This window comes from Passer domesticus, chromosome 1 (assembly GCF_036417665.1).
Source record: "Passer domesticus isolate bPasDom1 chromosome 1, bPasDom1.hap1, whole genome shotgun sequence".
In the NCBI taxonomy this organism is placed as follows: domain Eukaryota; kingdom Metazoa; phylum Chordata; class Aves; order Passeriformes; family Passeridae; genus Passer; species Passer domesticus.
This window is the reverse complement of record NC_087474.1, coordinates 44,298,964-44,323,100: the sequence shown is the minus strand read 5'-3', so window position 1 is coordinate 44,323,100 and position 24,137 is coordinate 44,298,964. Positions and strand designations below refer to the sequence as shown.

The window sequence follows — 24,137 nt, the reverse complement described above, 5'->3', positions numbered from 1 at the left end:
AAAAAACACTTAAGTATTTCACTGATTTCAATGAAGTAAAAAGTGTTCTTATACAAGTTCTCTTTTTAAAAGTCATTGTATATATTTCTACAAACACCAACCTATGATTTATATGAGACACTGTAGAACACATTATGTGCTTACACCATTCAGTTTTTGAGAACAGTCAAATTTTTAGGGATTTGAACTATTTTATCTTTGAAAGATACTCTGTCAATTAACTAAACTTCCTACAAAATATTTTCTTCTCCTATTCCTCACTGTTAATACTTTCCTCAGGAAAATAAATACATTTCATTTAGAATACAGTTATGGTTCTAGATCATTAAGACTCTTACTCTGCTTCTATCTCACATCTTCTGTAGTTTTATGATTACTAGCATTATTCATTCACAATAGTTTATTGATGGATGACAGCTCAGGACAAGCTTTGAATTTCCTGGAGTTTTGTCTAAATAAACCAAGATCTCAAAACAAAATAATTCTAATCTCACACATTTAATTTCCTTCTCCTTTTTTAGAGTGAAATTTCTGCTGCAGCTCTGTACACCTCATACAAAAATCAGATAGCACACATCTGACAGTGACACATTTAAGTGATGTCACCAATACCCACAAAGAAGAAAAAAGACATAACTGCATGTTTACCCAACACAAAACTAGTGGTTAGTCTACGACTATTTTCAACAGACTAAATCAGAATAAACCTAAGGAAACAGTCCAGTAAGACTGGGTCCCTATCAAAGCGAAGTCTGAAAAATTGCCTGCAGGGATATGACCAAGTACACATTGTTTCTCTCTGTCTATGGCCACAAAACCCATAGCCACATCAAAATGAATGAGTCATCCCATGCTTTCCAGATGGCTTACAAATGACCCGTAGAACAGTGACTTGGAGATGGTTGCTGAGAAGGGCACTTTCACAAGCAGGCATCGCATCGCATGGATCATCACTAAGAATTTTTTAGGCAGTAATAACTCACAACACTAATAGGGTTGACTAGGGAGTGAACAATGGGGTTGACTACTAGTGAACAAAACACCAGGATCCATGACTGCAATCCTTTTGCTTTCATCTTTTAACAGAACCACTTGCTTACTCCCTTGGCTGTACCAGCTCAAGGCTCAGAGCTGACTCATTTGTGTTGTTTGGTGAATAAGGGGGTGAAGCCAACACTCAACCTTCTCCCCATCCATTGAGCCATGAATAACATAATCACCTAGATTTCATTTTCTTGAAGTGCTTATATCCTAAGGGTATATATGTATTAGCATTCCTGCCTCCAAACACCTGATATTCATGTTTACCTAGTTAACTAAAACATCAGAACTAATGAGTTTCATTTAGGTAGATACATGCTCACACAGAACTATATGTACAAAGATATGCAAACCAAATTTGAAAATTTTGTGGGGAAAAAATTCTTGGACTTAAAATACTTTTGGAAAATTTAGCACATCCAAACTTTATTATAAAGGTGTCTAGAATTAAACACTGGTGTGCCTAATGTGCTGTGTGATTCATACAGAAACCTGATAAACACTTGGTTCCACAGACAAAAGCAACAGACTGACCTCTTGGCCAAGTAAATAAAGTTCCAGGCATACTCTTTAAAATACTTCATCATGTCACAAAATGAAAATTAGAGGCCACAGCTGTAGACATATAAATATACTCATTGCTTACAGCACAAAACAAAATACACACACTTTGTGCTTAGAAGAGAAATTTGAGATGCTGGTGTAATTCACAGTGACCATGACAAAACTCCATGGAAGTCTAATGGCCTTGACCACTGGCACTGTAACCAGTTTGCTCAAAAGACAGCTATAAAGTTCAAGACTGACATGTTTCAGCATTCAAAAAATTGAATTGCAAAACAGATAGTTTGGAAAAAATATGCAATTTTATAAAAAGGAAATTGAATTAATAATTCAGTAAATTATAATACAAAAATAACATACATATCTCAAAGTTTCAGAAGATATCTTGAAGGTTTTCCCCCAAATTTTACAACAGATTAAAGAACAACAATTTAATTTCCTTAATAAAACCTAAACCAGTATGTATCTTTAAAGATTTCAGACACTATATTTCAGAGACATATATAATAGACATAGGTTTCTTATGCATAAATTCTCAGCTCTTGATTGGAAAGTGAAATAGGCTCTGGTTGAAAAGGCACACATTCATGCACTCCTGAACTTTGCAAGTGATGGATCTGAATACAAAATCCGTATCATCGAGGAGATTTAAACCAAATCCAATTGAGGAAGGTTGTTCTACCTGGACAAGCAACCTGCAATCAAGTATTCTGGTGCTTCCAAGCATGCTGGCAATAGCTCACCCTCTCAAGAGAAAGCTGCCAGTGACAGTTTACATGGGTGAAAATAATGCACTATAATTTTTCAGCTAGCTATTTCCTAGTAAGAGAATTAAATAAAACCTTAAAACTTAACCTGTTACAGAGTCTTTTTGGTTACTCTATTCATTTGTATATTTCTGCTAACAAAATATATCATACCATACTGTTTGTAGCTTTAGTTATAATCTGAATTTAGTACAAGACTTTATAGGGCATAAGTCATGCCTTGTATTTATCTGTAAAAGGGGGACATTCAAACTATCAAGCCTCACTGCAGTTCTCTGCTATTCAAATTTTGCTAAAAAATAAGGCAAAACTTGCATTTTGTATATAGAATTATTGTGTTTATAAACTAACATAACTAGAATTAAACAAAGAACATTTTCTAACTGTGGTCCAAGATTTACCATACATATTAAAAGGATTGTATCCAAAATTTCTAGCCATGGATTTACAACACTTGACAAACCTAATGTTCACAGCAGAGTAGTTCTCCTGCCCAGAGACCCTTGCAATGAACTGAACATGTAGCTAATAGTGCTTTATGAATGTGGACTGTGATGACTATGCTTGTGTTTTACACACCTTTCAAAAGATAAAAGGAGTCTTTTGGCCCATGATACAGCTAATCACACTGAATGTGCCATGATACCTTCTTGAATGAAAGCTGAAAGGAGATTTTTTTATTCTCACCTATTAGTAAGATGGATAAAGGAAAAGAAATCTTCACTTCCAAATCATATGAAACATCAAAGGACAGCCTAGGAAGCAATCTTCTAGGCAATCCTTTCATGCCTACCAGCAATTAGAGCATTCAACAAACCTGTCTGCTTCCAGCTGAAGAAAATGTTAGAGCAGGTGCACTTCCTCGGAACAATGCTACCGTGCAGCCAAGCAGCCAGCAGCAAAACCCTCAGTCCAGCAAAAAGCTTTCTCTTTGTTCCTCCCTGCACATTGCTCTCTGGAGAGCCTCTTTTCCCATTAGTACCACACCTACACAATGGACTCCCCAGGGATATTACCAAATGTACATGCATTAGACCTTTCTTCCTTCTTTTACTTACAGAGGGGACCAACAATATTGACAGATTAAATAGAAACCGTATTTTCGAATATTTTAAATTTTAATGCTGAAACTCAAAAATATTGCTAAGTAGAAACACAGGACAGAATCTTTCACACAGGAGTGAGTAAACATAACTAAGCAGTTAAGATACTCCATAATGACATCAAGATTCTTCATAAAACCTTACTTACCTACATAAATCTGGGACTCAGTTTGCATTCTTTACATCACAGCCTTAACTAATTAAGTTTTCCTGTTTTGAAGAACTGAAAATAGCTGACATAAAGCAAATGGTATTTTTAGGGTAATGGCATTTTTAAAAAAGGTTCATTGTTTTTAATGTTATTATTTGTTACTGTTTATGTTTTAGGAACTATTTGTGTTAATACTATAATAATATTGAGGTAAGAATAAGCTAGGATAGAAAATTAGATCACCACTGTTTTCAAAATTTGGTCAGTTATGAATACTACATCAAGTGGAAAATCAATTATTTGGCTGTTGAGCAGATCACTTGCATGACTTCTGCCCTGAAAATTATTTTATATTCTGATCTTAAAAATGAATAGTATCTAAAGAAGAAAATTTTGCAAATAGACTATTTGCAAAATATTCTTAGCCCTGGTAGAATGACTGGACATTTTATGAGTGAAGAAAGAATCACTAGGTTTAAGGGACAAAAATCTCATTTGAATTTATCATATTGAAGTGGTCAAGGCTCTCCAGAGCTTCCCTTTGTGGGAAGAGTGGCTCAGCTTTTTCTACACACATGGAATATAGAGCACTCACCAGTGGTGCCCAAGCAGGCAGTCCTTCCCTCGTACACAAGAAAATAGATGTGGAAAGGATTATGACAACCAGGGAAGAAAAGACAGTTATCACCTTCACTACAGCTAGGTTGAAAGCAGATTGGGGGGTTCTATGTCATCTTGAGTGTGACTGCCTGAGAGGAATAAAGACCTGGCATTCTCAGAAGCAATATGGTTCTGCTTCAAGTCAAAGCACAACATAACTCTACTTTACTTCTTCCTGGACTGGCAGTGTTTAGCTGTTATTGTTAGAAGGCAGTTTAGAGGTTGCAACTTTCTCTTGTGAAAGAAGACTGCACAATTGGAGACTCCGCAAGGAGTAAAGCTCTTCTGAACCTAAGAGAATCCCACCAATACAGAAATCTGCTTTTTTTCTATAATTGAATCCATGGATCAAACACAGAGTTGATTAAGACCAGCAGGTGTATAGATTAGCCAACTAAAAGATAGAAAACCAGGGGGTTTCTTTCATAAGTATCTGAGTGTAATAAAGAATAGTGAAAATGCAACTTGGACAATTTAGAAATAATAAAATCACATACTGTTGAATATGCTTGACTGTTCAATATAAAAATAATAGAAGATAACAAATTAGTTAAACCAGGCTAGATTGTGGTTGTTCTCTGTGAAAAGACATGGTAAGAATGACATACACAGAGGAAGAGTATTTCTGAAAGTATAATCACTGATATCTTGAGAGTTCCTGATGAGTTGCTGCTTTTGAAAATGAAAAAAAAAAGGAAAAAGAAAAAAAGGAGTTTCCTATCTGCGACAAAATTTAAACTGAATTCAGGTTTTTGTGTCAGATTGACTCAACCATTATATAATTCATTCAGAAAAGATATCCAAGATGTTTGAAACTCAGTTCACAGCACATATAGGTATATAGAATCAAAGTTCTGAAAGTAGGGGATTTTGTTCTAGTCAAGACTTACCAAGATATTCTCAATTCCCAGGAGTACAATTCATCAAACATGAACTTGTTCAACAGGGATGGAATGAGAGATCAGAAAGTAACTTCCCTTGGAAAATAGTTATAAGAACATTCAAATGCTTTCTAGTTATATCAGACCTAATATAAATATTTTCTACATTTTTTGTGAGTGAATACTACATAACTACGGACTTTAACACTATTCAGAGGATCTATTCACAGAGTTGATAACACATTAAGAGTGTCTTATGTGAACAGCCAATTTTGATTCGTTTGGATACAATGCTGCTGGCACCCTGGTTTACCTAAAGCAGATTTACACACTCAAATGACCCTTTTAGTTGGAAAGCCTAGGGAGGAATAGAGGTGGAGGCAATACAGTGGCTTCCCAGGGTATACATTTAGAATACTTCTGTCACCAACTGTGCATGTATTAAACACCTAACTTGCATTCTTTTCATGTGGATTTAAGCATTTTTGTTTCTACAGTTTTTTCATCTGTCAGTTGTGCAGTATCTGCAAGCACAACCTTGCATCATAAAATACAAAAATTAAAGAAACCAAGACTTCAGTAAGAGAAAATCATGTTGTTTGGATTGACTATCATTGCTGTTATTAAGCAAACGTCATAGCAACTTTTCAGTTATGTATCTCCCCACATGTCAGAGATACATAAGAGATTGTAGTTCATTTTACAAATCACAATAATTCTACAGCATGATATACTTCAAGTCAAAACTCAATACACCCTATTTCATTCCTACGAAGTGTCAACTAAAATAAAGGCCCTTGGTTTTTGTCACACAGAAAGTAGATGATACCTAGAAGATTTTCCAAACAGGAGGTTTTAATGATCTGCATGAGGAGCAGGAATATCTAACAGGACAATTTACTCTTTGAGAGACAACAGCCTTTAAAACCTCTTTCAAAGCCAGTCTGAGATATTAGCAGTTGCTACTTCACACCTACATGGAAGAATTTCTGCTTGCACATTGTGAGTTTATATATAGTGTATATTTTTTAGAAAAAACAAAGCCTGCATGAGGTCCTCAAATTAATGGCAAAAGCTAAGCAAAGTTCTTCACTAAATTAAATGTGTTATTTGTGTAAAATTAGGAATGCTGTGCATTAAGCAAGATTTGAAGTCCGTAAAGATTTAGTAAAGACTTTTGACTTATTGCTCTGAAAGACCATGTCTGCAACAATTACCACATGATAAAATACAGAGGAATTTATATCCTGGGCTTAATTTAGAGCTAGAAACTCTTCTGAAGATATTTCTATTTTAATAATAGACTTCCTGTCACACAAGACTAAACCCTGTTTATCTCTTTCAAATATCTTAACACACTTCTGCTTTGGCATCAACTTTCTCTTCTACCAAAATCCTTGAGAGACCAAATTCAAATTTAGAGAGCTGCTTTTTAACAAAACCCATAGATGTGGTTTTGTTAAAAAGACCAGATGTGAAGAGCCTCAGAACACAGATACAGCTGTAAACTGTTGTCACAAACTGACAGCACTCAACAGCTTTAATTACTCTAGCTTGGCCTTCATGAGGCCCTGGGCTGGGAGTGATAAGGACCAATGAACTTTGGCTTCAGAAAATTCTCTGAAGTATTCAGTTCTAAGTAGCAGAAATAACCCATGGTTGAATACTGTTCCTAAATATACTCAGCAAAGGATTAAGGGAAAAGCTCTACACATTTCTCTATTGAAAAGTCATGTTCTGTAAGAAAAGATATTAAATATTTATTTATATTCCTATTGGTCTATTTACATCAGTCTGCCATAAGATGAAAACATAGAGTAGAAGTACTTGGATTTTTAAGTCTCTTACTGTTGTTACAACTGCACCAAAGAACAAGAGCAAAGGCTAGAGTATCCCCTAAGTGGAATTTGCTGCTGGTTATTACAACAGGATTGACTATATGCCACAGTTTCCTGTAACATCCTGTGTTATTCATCAATTACGTTTCCAACAGAAGTGAAAACGGATAACTAGTAATTGCAACTGTCCAAGGTAGCCTTTGTGTATTTGCACTTAAATGATCAAAGGGCTTAAACAGAGGTCAGGAGGTTACATGATAGCAAATCTGGTTTAGCCCTTATGACCAGACTATATTTTGTAGCCCCAAATTACATTTGCCTTAAGCCTACTTTTTTACATCAACTGTTTTCCAAATAAGTGTTGGGATAACTTTGACAAGCAGACCCCCTTATTTGCTATCATATGACCATACCAATATTGACACACCTGATTAAATCTCTAAAATCCAACCACTGACTATTCACTTTAGATTATGCTACTCTTCTCGTTAACTGGCTCAGACATATATCTTGTATTGTTTGATTGGTATGCTTTTTCTACTCTGACCTATTCATGATTTTCAGCCTTACCGCTAGGATCTTTGAGCTGGAACCCATCATACTGAGATCATGCTGTCACTGGCTACATGCTAGCTATACTAGAAGTGCCCTAGCTAATATTTGATATTGGTACAACCTAGTTCAACAGATCCTCCATTTTCTGTCAGCACAGCTACCTGATCCCAACTATCCTGACTACAAAACATTACATTGAGTTCAGTCAGTTGGTACCAGAGCTCAGTTTACTTAATCAAGAAGCTCTGAAAGAACTGTAGGAGGCAGTCTTGGCTCTGAAAGCACTGCAAGCCTACATGTGCTTGATTCCTGTGCTCTATATCTCTCTCCCCTATTTTAAGAGGATCCACACAACAGGAACATGGCTGTAATGACATTGTGTTGTGAATGACCCATGCCTTTTTTATGCAGGTAGCTGTTTCTGGGAGCAGTGAAGCCTGTGTCTGTGTGTTAACGGACTGGCTCAGGCTCCCAGCAAAACTTCCGTATAAACTCTGGAAGGAGATCACACAGAATGGTTTGGCCTATTAGGCTGTCTTGGTCCAAACCACCCAGCTGTAAAACAAAAGCAATGAACTACACTGCCCTCCCCAGCAACAAACTGAAATGAATCCTGCTGCTAATCCAATGCTTTAACTGAGAATCTGGACATGGGTTTGTTTGAGGGCAACCAATTTCTTCACAAGTGAAAAAGAGGCTAAAAGCTTTGATAAAACTACAGTGAGAGAGATGGCCACAGAAAAAGGTGATATAGACAGCCAGGATCTAAGTGTGCGCCTTGTGAAGATGTGCAACAGAGTAGCAGGAGAAACTTCGCAGGGAAGTACTGGTTTAGTACCTGCACTGGTTTTGACTTGGATAGAGTTAAATTTCTTCATATTAGCCTATGGGCTATGCTATTTCTTCATATTAGCCCCTGTGGGACTCTGGTTTGGTTTTGCGCTGAATAATGTTGATAACAAAGCAATGTTTTGGTTATCCTTGAGCAGCACGTATACAGAGTGGAAGGCTTTTCTACTCCTCACCCCACCCATTAAGAAACCAGTTGGAGGTGCACAGAAGCTGGGAGGGGACACAGCTGACCAGAGGGATATTCCACACCATATGGCACCATGCTCAGCGATAGAACTGAGGAGGAGAGATTGGCAGGGTAGATGCTGCTCCTGGATTGTCTGGGCATTGTTTAATTGGTGTTGAGCATTTGTTTTCATTTGTATCACTTGTCCTTCTTGCATTTATTTTTCTCTCTCCCTGGTTTGTTTGGTTTTTTCTCCCTTTTACTTAAAATATTAAAAATTCTTCTTAAGATATATTTTTAATTATTAAATTACTTTAATGTCAATCCACAAGTTTTTTTCTCACTTTTTTATGCCTACAATTCTCTCCCCTCACTGGGGAGAGCTGATTGAATGCCTGTGTGGTGCTCAGACACCAGCCATGGCTAAACCATGACAGAACCTTTTTCATTTTCTCTACAATGCCTGCTCTGCTGGGCACAGGTGGTTTTTAGGCATTAACATACTTACAGGATCACAGTAGGTTTACCAACTCGCTTCAACACAAGGAGCCTTCACCACCCTGCCCCGGGTTGTGCTTCATATTTCACTTCTTATGTGTCCTGGGCAGTACCACTATGCACCTACATCGCACTACACACCTATATTTCTCTTTCAGCCTGCTTATGCCCAGACCACTGATCCTAGAAAGCAAGTTCAGACAAAGAAATTCAGCTTGACAAGATAATGGAGGTGGGGAGAAAAGGGGAGCTTGCAATGAAGGACTCATGCTCCTTTGTTTCTCCCCCCCATGTTATCCCAAGTGAAGAGACAAACATTAAGCATGATAAAATTTAACTGTAGAAGTAATATCCACAGCATTTTCTAAGGCAATATACTCTGCAACAAATTCAACACAGGTCACTGCTCCCATCCAGGATTCAGGATTGTAACAGATACCCTATAGAATAGTGGTATCATGGCACATTTAGTACACTTTATATGAAGAAAGACTTCCGTTTCAGCAAGACAGTTAGCATGTCAAACAGATATAGGGATGCCCAATGTGTTTCATTACAGGAATGCACACTTTTCCAGATGGAACCAATATGCAGCTCCAACCAGTAAATAGATGAGACATGCTCAAAATTTTCACTCTCCTCTGTTCAAACTAGCTTGTCCTTTGCCTTTGTTCATCAACATTTTTAGAAATAGAGAATTGACTAGCCTTAATGCACATGCCCTCTGCTTTTAGAGAGAGGGACTTAAGTAGGCTAGAAAAAGTAAAGCCTGGACCTAGTGAATCTGGATCTGTGTCAAGTAAATGCTGCTCTGCTGGGAAAACTGGAGGACTCTCAGGAACTGGATTGTCAATAAATTATGCAAGAACTGGAGAGAAGCTGCAGCAAGTAAACACAAGAAATGAGAGGCATATGTAGTTAAATTTTCAGGACAAGCAATTTCAGAGCACATAGAGGTCAAGCATTTTGCACAATTTGGCTTGCTTGAATAGTGCACCAAACTGGGAGAGTGACTACAATTCAGCCTGGGATCCTGGATGCCTGGGATCCTGGGAGCACCCACACTGGCCAGGTCCATGGAACCAAATGAGGAAGTTACTGCCAGGAGTTGTCATTTTAGGCATTCTGGATGTGTTGCTGTGCACTGTATGCTGTGCAGGACTGCATGCACACCTTTCATGAACACAGGTTTTCTTTCAGAGTGCACAACAGCAGTGTGCAGTCAGTTCTTGCACGCAGCCAAGGCTGGGTATCTCTGCATCCAGACTGGTCCCATAATGCACAGACTTGGTCTCAGGGACTGCCTGACCCATAGCCTAGGCAAGCAAAATCCTGTAAGCAATGCTGTTCTTCCTATGTCTTCTGTCAAAACCTGTAAACCTGCCTTGAAATTCTATTCCTTTGGGTATTCTGTCTGCCTTTTAAAACATCATCTTGCTTGTGACTTTTGCTCACAGTACAGACAAAATGCTACCTCTAAATTAATCTTCTAGTGTTGCTGTTTAAACCACATGTTCTCTTAACAACATTCAAAGTAATTTCAGAAGAAAATGCATAGTAAGTAAGAGTTTGAGCTTTTTTCTTCTAGTATAATAAATAATGTCATAAAACCACAATTCATGTAGTTCTGGGTTGAATGATAGGATCAAAATACATGATATCTGTCTGTGCTCATTCACCAAAAATATGTATTGGAAAGCCTGTTCAGCCATCATGGAAAATTTTATTATTCTTTCACTCTTTACATATACATATAGTAAAATACATATAGTAGCATTAGTTCTGTTGTCATCCAGGGAAAAAAGTTGTATCTCATGGATACATCATCGGCTAAAAACTTTATGTCACAATATGGACATGTTAGCTAGGAAATATGATCTTTTAAAAGTGTGAATAAATCCATTAACAACAGTTTACTGGATTTTTTTTTTCCACTACTCAGTGGAATAGGGATTAGAGGTTTTTGACTAACCAATCTGAAATATGATAAATAAGGAAAGAATGGCCCTCAGGAAAGACAAGTTGAAACTGGATCAGTGCAGGTGAACAAGAAGTTTCTTATTTTTCAAAGGTGGGTGGTAAAGGGGAAAAAATCTTCCAGTTTTTCCATTCTCTTGAAAGACAGAAAACAGCTTCAGACTTTATATAACTATCCTATTTCTTCTCCCATTAATCTGAAAAATTTAAAGGGAAACAGTGTTTTCCTCAACCAAAACAAAGGAACAACTAGCTGATGCAGTATCTTCTAACAACACGTAGACATCTGTGGAAACATTTAAACCCTATTTATAAAACAAAACTCCTCAATGTTTATCAAGTTAGGGCCACTTTATGAGAAAAGTAAAACTGATTTGCTTAAAGCTAAGATCAGAAACCCATGACATGTCCTCAAGCCTATGCCTTTGCTGACAGATTTGTCTTCATAAACCCATCTTACATAAATACCATCTTGGTTCATTTAGGAAAAAGCTTAAGCCAACTTGAAATAATTTTTTTTAAAGCATGGATAGACAAGTTTGGATTACATTTATGCAATGTATTTTATTAAAAAAATAAATAGGATCATCAGGTAAACATCTATATTTTTGTCACCACAGTTTAAATAACCATTGCCCCTCAGCCAGAAGTTTCAACCGCACCTCAAACAGGTTCCCCCATCAGCTGACTTACAAAAACTGGCTACATGCAGATACATTGCTATAAAATGTAAATGATCATGTGTAACTACACACAAAATTAGTTAACCTATCAGATCTACAAGGCACTGATCAAATGCCACAGGAAAACCTACCAGTTGGAGAGTGGTAACTTGTCTAAATAACTTTATGAGAACACAAACACTCACCAGGATATATACTGCCTTAAGATGGTGTAAAATCCACATGTAAAGACTTAAAAAGAAATTTAACTATAGAAATGAGTTATTGAATATAAAATGCACATTAAAATGTAACTTAAAATGTTTGGAAAAACTAAGCTAAACAATATAATAAAATAAGACCCTGAAGAGCAAAAGAAAACAACATCTTAAAAAGACTGCATCTAAACGTTATTTTAGGCAAAAAAATGAAAAATATAAAAATGTTTCAGTGGAAGAGGAAGAACATCACAGGAAAAGTCTCAAGTAGTATAGGCTACTGCTTTATATTTGTGTAAAAATTGGGAACTTCAAAAGGCTTTAAAAAATATAAATAACTTCAGTTTATCCATTATGATACAACTCCCTTTCTGATTTAAAGAGGAAATTATTGTCAAGTTAATTGTCCAAAAAATGGTTTAAACATCTCTATTCAGTGAACAGTTTTCCTGAAAATAACTTAGAAGACAAAAACATCTGGCTGCATGGGAGCTATGACAACTGTTGAAGACATTTAAAACAAAACAAATAAAAACCCCAAACCATTCTTCAAAGCAGTGAAAAACCTCAGATTTCATTTATCTGTCCAATAGATAGACCTGGTTCTGTCAAAAAGAACTTCTTTCAGTAGGATCATGCAAGTGCATCTGAAGGAGCCTTTTCCCTATGACAGAATGATTGATGTAGTTTAATTTTGTGTATAGTACTTTGTAGTTTTGTGACTTTATACTTACCTCAAATTGGCAGTGGTACATTGCTTTCATACTGAGACTGTTGTAACTCCTAGAATAAAACACATGTGATAGCTCTACAACCTATGGCTGTAGTAATACAGTAACTGTATTTAAAATGTCTCTTTTCAAATATACAATTACATTTTTAATTTCATCTCCTAAAATGACCTTTCAGCTTACTAATTATATCTGACAAGATACACAGGGATATCATCATAATTAGATTTAATTTATTTTCTGTAACAAATTGTTTGTATTATCAATATTTAACCTGTAGCTAATATGATAGGTACATGCTTACCTAGCTGTTCATTTTTCCTCAAACTGACCCAATCCACTAGTGCTAATACATATTATTTGAACTACAGTTCATGGAAATACTAGCATGATGTCAAATGACAATGCTTGACTCAAACTGCAGGAAAAGCAGTACCTAGAGTAAATTCAAAGACCACAGTCTCTAGAAAGGAGGAAAAAACAAGCCATTTTCATGGCTAAGTGGGTGAGAAGGAGCATAAGGCTTTGAAGACTTTCCTGGTTTATAGCCCTATGTTTGTTATCAGGAAACCTTTGGATACCTACAACCTCAACCTGATGGGAAATCTATGCCTTTCATTTTAACAAAAAATGTTACTTCCTCCATTTAGGTTTCTGCCTCCAAGTAGTATCAATCAGAGTATTCACTCAGTCAAAACCTTAAATTTGTCTAAGTACCAGACAGGTACAGAAAATGTCTATTATGGTTGGCATCTTAGAAATTTAAAGGCAGTCTAGGCTTTGACATTTCTATATTTATTGAACTGACCTCCCATCATTAAACTAAGCTGATCAGTTGTACAATCAGACTGCATAAAGCCTCTCAGATGAGAATATAATGGAATTCCAGGACTTTGAATACTTTTTGTTATTATTCTTCTCTTTTCCATCAATTACGTGTTGAAATGAGACATCTTAGGTTGCTCAAGCAGCCAGCTATGCTGCAAAATGATCTGCATGGCTGGCCACAGGTATAGAAAGCATCAGGACACCTATCCCAGCCACAAAAATGCCAGTTCTCTTTTACAGTACAGCACTAGAGAGACAAGATGTAACAACTTGTTGAGCCCTTACTCACTTATTTTATCCTCTAAAGTTCTAGCAAGCATGCTGTGACATTTTGTGCCTTATGGGTATGACTTTCAACAACAACAGGCTTGGTTCTACTTGAATGGCATAACTGTTCCTTGCAGCAATTACCATTTCTATTTTCATCCTTTTCAGATGGCTGCATTGATGAATATCACAGGATGACACAGGCTTTTTTTCCTCAAAGATATCACTACTACCATGCTATTTTGACATGATTCCCACGTATCTTTTATGATACTAGGCTTCTTAGTTTACCCATGTGATGTTACACACTTCCATCTGAGTGATTGGCATTTTGGGTCAGAAAAATATGTCTTAATACTACTAAAAAGCATTCTGAGCTTCATAACATCACAGAATAAACTTCTTCAGGCTCAACCCCCATTGAATTCTCATATAAACTGTAACTCAAGTGAACACAAGAGACACAACACAGGACTACTATTTTTAGATATTCACAGAGACACTTCTGTGCTCAAGAGCTGAACTAACTAATACAGTACTGGCAAGGAGCTGTGAAAGGCTTATGTCCTGCATGGCAGAGGCTGCAAGGTACACTACCGGAACTACTCAGACAAGATAATATTTTTTTTTTCTATTTTAAAATTATTTCTTATTTTATATTGATTTAATTAAGAGCATTTTGTTTCTAAACATTTACTAAATACAAAACAAATGCTTTTAGGTTTTCACTCTTACTGATTTCCCTGATCTTCCCTCCGTGTCAATCTTTCTATTCCAAATCACAATAAATTGCATATGAACTGTTTTCTAGCAAGCAGATATAAAGCACTGCCACGAAACACCTTTTCTATCTTCAGTTACTAAACAAATACTTTGTTGCAGCATATGTCACAGTTGAGACACCCACAATGCAGAGCACCACCATACAATTTCGGAAAGCTTTAAGCATTTAGCCAAACAGAGTAACACCCCACCACATCAAAAGGCTGCATCCAGAAGCATCTGCTCTTCCTTGTCCTTCAGCAGAGCCTTTATACCCCTCATGCTGATGCACGGCACCTGTGTGCCCTCTGTTCCCTGTGGTTGCTCAGTGCCCCTGGGCACTCCATGGCTCGTTGCTGTCAGTGCTGCTCACCTGACCTGCACAGCTGTGCCCACGGGGGATGAGGCTCAGCCACAGCCCCACTCACAACTGCCACAAACTGTGTACCTACAGTAGTTCTATATTGTATCCTGTAAAACTTCTGCAGGAGACTCCTAAGAAAAAATAGAAGCTAGTAAGGAATGAGTAAATTACTTCAGAACCAGTCTAAATGTGTATCTGATTTCTTCACAGGCTAAGTCTGTGGGTTTTATTTGCTCTTGCTTTTTTTTTTTTTAAGGGTATATTAGTTTAAGCAATATATTCTATAACATTTTTAAGTGCTGCTATTTCCTTGCAAGCAGACTTCTTCTGTATGACTAATCCATGTTCCTCTTCTTGATCACCATCTTAAGAGATAGTCAAATTCTCCCACCTTGGAAGAAAATGCTGCAACTTTGAAAAGCTACTCCAAAAACTTTTTTTTTTTTTTACAAATTTTACCCTAAAATCCAAGTCACATGTAATGACACACCAATGCCTTCTCAGTGTTGCACTGTAGTTAAGATTACTGCATAGGTGGATATAGCAGGGAGGAAGATCTGGGTTATCAACTTACTGCAGTCTATGGTCTAATTTCATGAACACTGGTAATGTGATGAGAGCTGTCTAAGAAGCTACTAACTGTTCTTTAAAAGTGTGCTATGGGTACCATGATCAAATGTCTTTTGGAGACTGAAGCTGAAATCAAATTATCCCTGAGGAAATGAAAGGAACCTCCCTAAGGTTTAGGTAAGTTGCACAAGTTTGGGGTCTATCTAGAGAGCTCAGAATTCACAGCCATCATTATGGTAGTAATAACTATTACTTTGTAAAGATCTGTGTATTTAAAAGACATTTTTTCCTTTATTTTTCAAGAAAAAGGTTGAAATTGGATGTTAGTCTCATGAGTGTCATTTTTTTGGATATGCAGGTTTTTAACAGACTTTAACAATACAACACACAGAGATATTTGAAATCTAATTAATCCCTTGACATTTGACTAAAAGTCAAAGCAGCAGATCACAAGATGAATAAGGATACTTCAGCATGAAAGCTGATCTTTCTCTCATGAGGTGCAAATGAGTTATGATCATCTGACTACAAACTTTATTGCAGATCTGTTCTTTTTAATAACTGTCCCTGCTTTAAGCACCTAGCATGCTTTCTAAGCATGATATTGAATATTATGACTGCTGTAGCTGACATTCTACACTTCCACCAAAGGTCCTTAGGAACTTCAGGTTTTACACAAACTGCTTAAAGTACCATGTACTACTAATAGCGGTCACATTTTCACACAACTCAAAGGCTATTTTTTATTTGTCCTAAACTCCATAATATCCCTTTTACTTTAGTTTTTGAGATTCAACATCATTAAGACATATAGTTTAGGAAACTTGTTTTTAACATTCAGATAAACATCTCTGCTTATGCTCTGCTAGTGGTAGTTACTTCAGTAGGGTAGCCAAACACAGGATCACAGCAGTATAGTCTGGGAAAGGTAATTCAATTCAATATAACTGTATTGAACTTTATATATAAATCATCTCCTTACACAACCATCATTAAAAAAATGGTGACTGATTTATGGAGTATAATGGGATTCAGAAAAGTTAAAAATGTAAACTCACTCATAAGTAATACTGGGCTGAAAACAGTTTACTAAACCAGCCTTTAATAATAGTGGAAACTTGGATTTACTTTTGAAACGTGCTGAAAATAGCTTTTTAGATAAAGATAATAAATGTGATGCATTATCAGGAATAAATAGCTGCAGACAGACTATCAGAAGTTATCCACTGCAGCCTCTAAGATCTATTTTCTAACAAGATGTTTTGTTCATTTCTTCAAAATGAAGATCCCTGCAAAGCAATTAAAGCCTTTGAAAGACATTTCTCTACAATATAACATGATATACCCAAACTCTTCCAATAAACAAAATGATGCAACAGTTAGAATGAAGGCATTTCTTGCCTTTGAATACTACCCATGGACAAACCATACTCAGAGCTGGAAAGCACTGCTAACTAGACAATGGTTCAACCTTTTCTGGGTTTTCACATAGTTGTACAAACTGTGTGAAAAATAAACCAAACCCCCCCACCCCAAAAATCACAAGTAAAAAAGAAAAGCAAAGAGATGGAACTGAAAGCAAAATAAAAAGTTTATATATCTGTTAATTGTACTTGAGTACAAGAATTTCACTACATTAGGTGCTGTGGTGCACTTGGCTATTTATTAATCATCACATCCACATAACGAAGCAGCTTGCACACTCACACCACTCACTCATCAAGCAGCCAACCCTGACTTCGTGGTTTGTGTCATGTATAAATTTGTCAGTATGTCAGTGCTTGTCACTAGACACACATCTTTGAGACCATATGTCTTTTCAGTAGACTGCTCTAGTGCCTGTCTATAGACACAGATGATCAACCACTGTACTCCTACAACATCCGCTTAGGAACTCGATCTTAGCATCTAGAACAGGGTTTTCATTTTATTGTCAACAAATGTCAACCCTTTAATATGACAGACACAAAGTAATGTATGGCTGTTTTTTTCATGACCAGTAGAACTAAAAATACCTGTCTTCATACAGATCTGTACCCTGTATCCCTGCCTACCTCTATGCCAGTCACCATCTTCCTCACTGATGACTCCCTGCCCTTATTTCTGAAAGCTTGGTGCTGCTTTGTCCTATGTCACCCAACTATAAGCACACCCTCCAGTGTGAGTTGCTCCTATGCACTGACTGAGCCTATGGGATCATTTCATAGGTACCCTCCTCAGGCATTGACCAACACACCATTAAACTCAGTGGTTACAAACCCAAAACAGAGACTGCAGGCATCCTAGAAAGAAAATGGGAAGTGAATACCGAAAAGGCCACAGAGACATATTAATTAATAGATCTTTACAGTATATAATGTACAAGTACATATCTATATTTTGTACATGTCATGTATAGCACGATTCTATTTGCTGTATGCTAGTGAAGAATATTTAATTGATGAGGCCTTTGTCTTTCTCTAAATTATATCATTAAGTTGGGTCTCTGTCATCAGATACTGATTATTATATATTGAATACATATTTGGACCTCTGTGCTCTCTCAAAAGTGAAATTAAAATTGACCACTATCAAAATATGGGGAAAGGGAAGAAAGAAAGATTGGCAGCCAAAAGCCAAGACAGAGGAAGAGAGGATAAGCGTCACTCTCTCAGAAGACCTTCCTGAAAATGACCACAATTGTCTTGGCTTTTTAATATCTTTCCTTAACTATTCACAAGGGACCCTATATTAATCCTACTCTCCTTATTGAATTCCAGTCCCAGTAATTAAACTGAATCATGTTATTCCTCTCTGATTATTAAATAGAAACTGTCATTAATGTTAACAGAACAAATGTTTAATAGCTGATAAGTACAGGCCATTTTGAATTCCCTCTGTGACTTCAGTTGCATACGTTATTCTCCATTTCACCTTTAAAATTTTAAGTGGTTATCAGTACATGACTGATGTATTTTAACACAAAAGGACACAGTTCAGGGAAGAGAGAAATTAATACCAGGCAATCCACCTTCTATGAAAGTTGCTGAAATACACAACCATATAATTTTCAATAACAGGAAATCACAGAAGTAGAAATGCAGAAAGTGCTATCATGCAAGATTTTCTTGTGAAAGTGGAAAGTTCAACATGTAAATACAGCCCTTTAAAAAAAAAAATCTATCACCTCATACAACTCACTTTGAGCAAGTGAGAGTTCTGAAGGCTAACAGGCACAAAAAGAAACAGTGACGTGGATCTCTAAATGATCTGTCTGCAAAAATACAGCTTCTTGGCAGCGGAAGAAAGGCATGCACAAAATCAGAAAAATCTTCATTGCTAATGTCTTGACTTGCAGATACAAAAATCTTGACAGGACTGACCACTTAACCTGAGTTCTTTCTGATGTTCAGCAGCTATCTATGTTTTTTAATTTCTGAAGCTCCATATATACATGAATTAATTATCACACTGTAAAGGGGAAATAAGGGAAATTGATGAAATTATGAAATTGACTATAATAGCCTTCAGCCTTTTTTTAACACAGAAGAATAGCTCATGAATGTTGAATACCTTCATTAACAGCACAGACACAGTGTTAATAGGATGTATTAACATGTATGTTCAGCAAGTTTACAGGTGACATTGAAGTGAAGAAAGCAGCTGATGTGATGAAGGATTGATGGATTCAGAAAGAACTCAAGAAGCTGATGAGCTCAAAAAAAAGGCTGTCAGAAACTTTTTATAGTTTAACAAAGGCAAATACAAAGCTCTGCACTTGGGAAGGAATACATTCATATAATACTACAGGCAGAGTCTGGAAACGCACACATCATGTGGTCTTCTCTCCTAAACATGTTGGTTGCCCTTCTCTGGATTTGCTCCTGCTTGTCAATGTCTTTCTTATAGTCTGGAGCTCAAAACTAGACACTACAATGAATGGAGGAGAATAATCAATGTCCTCAACTTTTGAGGGGATTTTTCTCATCTCAGACCTCTTTCGCCTTGATGGCTGCAAATGCGCACTACTGACTCAGTTTCAACTTTTCTACTTAGACTCCAGGATATTTTTCTGCAAGAGGAAGCTCAGTTTTCATTTCACTAGATTGCATTCCTCTCCATCACACAAAAGTAATTCAAAAATGAGAAGTTAAATGCCAAATATATGGCAGCAGAAGTTTGAGGTATTTTCTTGATGTGAACACTATATATTTACAGATGGTAAAGCAAAGGATATAAAGCCCTCCAGTTTGCACAGAATAACTTCTCTCCCCTTTTAACTCAAAGAAAATCTAACAGGCTGCAATTACAAGATCAATACTCTCATAACATCCTTGGCAAACCAAATTTTAGAAGTTCTTTACTTGACAATTAGGCCCTAAATCAATAAAGCACTGGCCAAAATCCAGATTTTCAGTACTCTGAAGATTAGCCAGTGGGGAAAAGGGATGAGAGAAGATGGGGACATTTGACTTAGATAAATTATTTTTGGCTGCTGTGCTGCTTTCTCTAGTGTGGTTGCTGAAGTTCAGTGAGGCCAAGTTAGTGTTATCTAATCAGTATTAGTCTGAAATATTACTGGAGTCATTAGGACATAGAACAAGAAAAAGACTTAAACAATATTTCTATCCTGCTTCCTTAATTTGGAAACTAGCATGACTGAAGAAATGTGTTTTATTTTTGGAGTAGATGAGAAGCGAAAGAGCACAGACATAATATCAGTAGCATAAAAAGCACACAGGAGTTTGCTCTGTAGGACAATAAAGAAGAGATATTTAGGGAATGGAGGCATTTCTGCCACGCTCTTAAACAGTTTTGCACCTAATTTGCCACACAGAAAGGCAGAGTGTATTACTTTAAGTAAGGCATGCCAATTATGTGGTTACAATGCTTGTGGGACTTGAACAAACTTCTTCGCATTATGCAGTTTTAACAAGTTACCCTGCTGCAACTCAGGTCAATGCCAGCTGAGGATTTTGCCTGACAGAGAGCACATGTGCCTAAAGATAGTAAAAGTAGCACATACATCTAAAACCCTAGAAACCCCAAGCACTTCTAAGTGTGATAGGCAGTTTGGTGAGAAATAACCAAAGAATCAGAACCCTATGAACCAGCCCTTTCTAAATTAGTCATACTATTCCATTTTTCTTTTTTTTTCCTGGCCCTGTTCTCCACTAATACACCACTAACTTCAGAGTAGATCTAGTAGATCTATTTGCAACAGAGGGCAGGAACATATTATTTAGCAATGATGTCAAGCTCCAGTTTGTCTCCTCAATAATGGCATTGCCCATTCAATGCCTTAAGACTAGAAAGGTTCAGGAATTCAGCTCTCTTGTTTTCGGGGTCAGTGTTTTAACTATGCTAATTACAGAAATGAGGACGTGGTTCCTACTACCTACCTTGATGGATTCATAGGCTGGTATGTGTACCAACAAATAGTACAAATGGTAGCAGCAAAGACCTGTATTGCTAGATGTCAGTCACCCATTCATGATAAACACAAGAAATGCTATCAAAATGTATGTCTCTAAACAAGTTTGTAATTTATATAGAATTCCAATAGCAGATTCAATTAGCAAGGTTTATAAAGAATAGCAATTCTTTTCTTCAGAACCAATTTCTAAAAAAAGGAGGTTGGATATAAGCACAGTGAAACGAATCATGGAATCATAGAACAAGTATGGGTTGGAAAGGACTTTCAAATGTCATTTAGTCCAAACCTCTTGTAATGAGCAGGGACATCTTCAGCTCTATTAGGTTGCTCTGTGCTCTGTCCAACTTGACCTTAAAAACTCTCAAGGACAGGGCATCCAACCACTCTCAGGCAACTTGTGCCAGTGTTTTATTGCCCAACTTAGATGGTAAACATTTCATGAAGACATGCAATTGTTTGTAGACTAAGACTTTATAATCAGCTTGGGTTCCACCCCATTAGTCTACACCATTGGACTGGAACAGAAGCTATTTCTTAAAAGTGTGCACAAATATTGTACAACTTATCCTTTGACAAGTTTAACCAGTGAGAAAAGAAAGAATTTGCAGAAGCCTCTCTACACTCTGCACTGTTATGGTCAGTACTCTAGTCCATGACTTCCTTCCCAAGTCAATCTTCACAAGCATAATGTAATTTTCAATTAGTAATTCTTTTGTAAGCCCATTTCCTTAGAAGAACAACTTTCTAAAAGTTAAATTTGTAATCAAATTGGTAAGAAAGGAAGAGGAAGTGATGAGGAGGACATCCGCTACAATGTGATTATCTAACAACCACTACAAAATCTAAATAGATGGGAGATAGTTTCACACAGTGCCAGATGCTACACACTGGGAAACATCTGAGAAAAAAGGAGAATAAAGATAAAGATGACATACCTTCTTGAAAGAGTATCATCATGTTCATACTTTTGTTAGCAACAATATTATTCAGTAAGGCAATTACAGTTTGCATTGTATTCCCAAGTATACTGTCCTGGTATCTCTGCAAAAACAAAACAAAACAGTAAAAAAAAAAATAAATCTAGTATTCCTTTTGCAAGGTTAGAAGACTATTAGCTTTAAAAATGTGATAATACAAAAGCAATACTTTCTCAATCCCTTAAAATTCAACATTTAAAATATCATAAAACCAGCCAAATATCTTAGTAGATAACATCAGTTTCAGGGACCCTGTTCTACAAAATTAGACCAAAACTTCTCTTATGTTCTTTTAAACTAAACCAATTCTTATCTAGGTCTAAAATGTTAGGACTTTTTAAAATGGCATAGAACTTTATCAACCTCATCTCTATATATTGAGAACCAGAAATATTTCCCTTTGCATATTTTTTTATTAATGGCATTATTATTACTCTTTTCAGTCTCAGGTTGATAACCCAACCATTAGTCTATTTGTTTTCTGTGTATACATTCATAATTTCACAGACACATTAAAGACCTATGACTGTATTGAATTGCATCACTTTTTAAATATCTTTCTTATGTTTGAAGATTGCTTAAGTGATTTTTCACAACTGTTGAGACTACACTGAGAAGAGAAAGGCACCAAGGTTTATAAAGAAATTGATTTTCTTCTGTTATATTCACTACACTTGCACACCCAGGCTGAAAAGGGTGGATAAGGCAATGCAACCAATATGCATTTACATGCACATGAGGGACAGTAATAACTCAGATAACTTCCAAGAATCCAAAATAGGAAAAGCCTTGACAAATCTGAGTTTAGATGTAAATACAAGCCTGAGTACTTTTCAAATCTCCCTAGAAGGTTCAGGAAATATTTTGCCCAATTTTCAGACTCAAAGCCAAATAGATACATACATCCGAAGTGAAAATATCAACTAAGAAAAAAATTGGCATGTTTCATGCATCATAGGTTTCTCACATGCACTTAGGTAACTTCCATGCATCCCTTTCCCACCAAATCTCTCAGTATGTTGCTATTGGTCAACTACTTCACTGTCACAGGATACACCATTTATTAGGGTCCACCTCCTGTCTGACAACTGAAAAAAATTTAAAGTTGAACATGATGAAACATGTCTGAAGTTAAGCATTTCAGATGGCAAAAATCACTTCAGCTCTTCAATACAGTCAAAGGAATACTTTCTGTCTCTGTACTGAAAAAACAAATGCATTATTTCCTACAAATACCATTAAATATATGTATTAAGGTATAATACATTAACAGGAAATTAAATATATAAACATACACAGCATCCTATTCAACTTCATGTTACATGAATTTTCTATTCACAATAGTGTTCTAAAATAGATCATAAAAAGAGACAAGGAAGAGTGCCTCACAGGCTTTTGAAGGATTGTAGTTTCTTACCCAAGCCTTAAAAATATATCCAAGAGCTCTTAAATTGTATTTACTTTACATAGCATTTTGAGATGTTATTTATGATTTTTCCATAAAGAACACAAAAAATATCTGTTCCTCTGAAGGTTTGAAATACAGCCTGATAAATTCAAAAGCAAAGTTGGAAAGTATAAACACCAGATTCCTCAAAGGAAAGGTAACCAATACAGGAAACAGACAGCATAAAGCCACAGTACTAAAAGTAAATTTGAATTTATTTTCCTACAGATATCTGAAACATAAGAAAAACATTATTTTCAAAAGATAATATGTTTATCTGGTAGTCTATCATCACAATATCTTAGTCATTCTCCTAAAGAACACCTAGAAAACAATACATTAAATAGCAAGAATTACTATTTCCACACTGAAGATAGTGATACATACACTAAAAACAAAATTAACAAAAGCAAAAAAATCCCCAGATGTCAAAATGAGATCTGACTCTAATATTTTATTTGCAGATACAATATTTCCATTACTTCTTCACATATTTGAAGTAAACACCTTCTAGTAAAATTCCCCTTTCAGATATGCAGTTAGAAGAGAAGCTGTTAGTTATTTATGATAACAATCTTTCACATTGACCAGGTTAGTAACATTTCAATGAAGCCATTTTTGCTTTTAATGGACATCAATTGCACTTTGCAACCCTCTGCTAAACGACCAGCACTGATGTTTTCTACTTAGATCAAAGCATAAATAACAAAACTTATCTTACCCTAAATACATACAAATTAGAATTCAAGATGCAATATAGATATCTTGAGGAAGGAAAATGGTATCTTAACAGATTAAATAATCATACACATGGTATACTCAGCTGTACTACTAGTGATTTA

The 24,137-nt window shown here is 36.2% G+C and overlaps 1 protein-coding gene across 21 annotated transcripts in view; it reads right to left on the bottom strand.

Moving 5' to 3' along the window:
• Window positions 1-24,137, bottom strand: part of ULK4 (unc-51 like kinase 4) — a 212,714-nt gene that overhangs the window by 68,181 nt on the left and 120,396 nt on the right. For 17 of the 21 annotated variants that reach the window (XR_010360981.1, XR_010360958.1, XM_064417051.1 and 14 more), the window contains one exon: window positions 21,807-21,912. Coding sequence is in view for 16 of the 21 variants with exons in the window: in XM_064417051.1 (XP_064273121.1) it covers window positions 21,807-21,912 (106 nt within the window). In the remaining 5 variants the exon portion in view is untranslated. Of the gene's footprint in view, window positions 1-12,667; window positions 12,717-21,806; window positions 21,913-22,815; window positions 22,937-24,137 lie in introns of those variants that run through there. The other 4 variants (XR_010361004.1, XR_010361006.1, XM_064417155.1 and 1 more) reach the window with 3 other exon arrangements.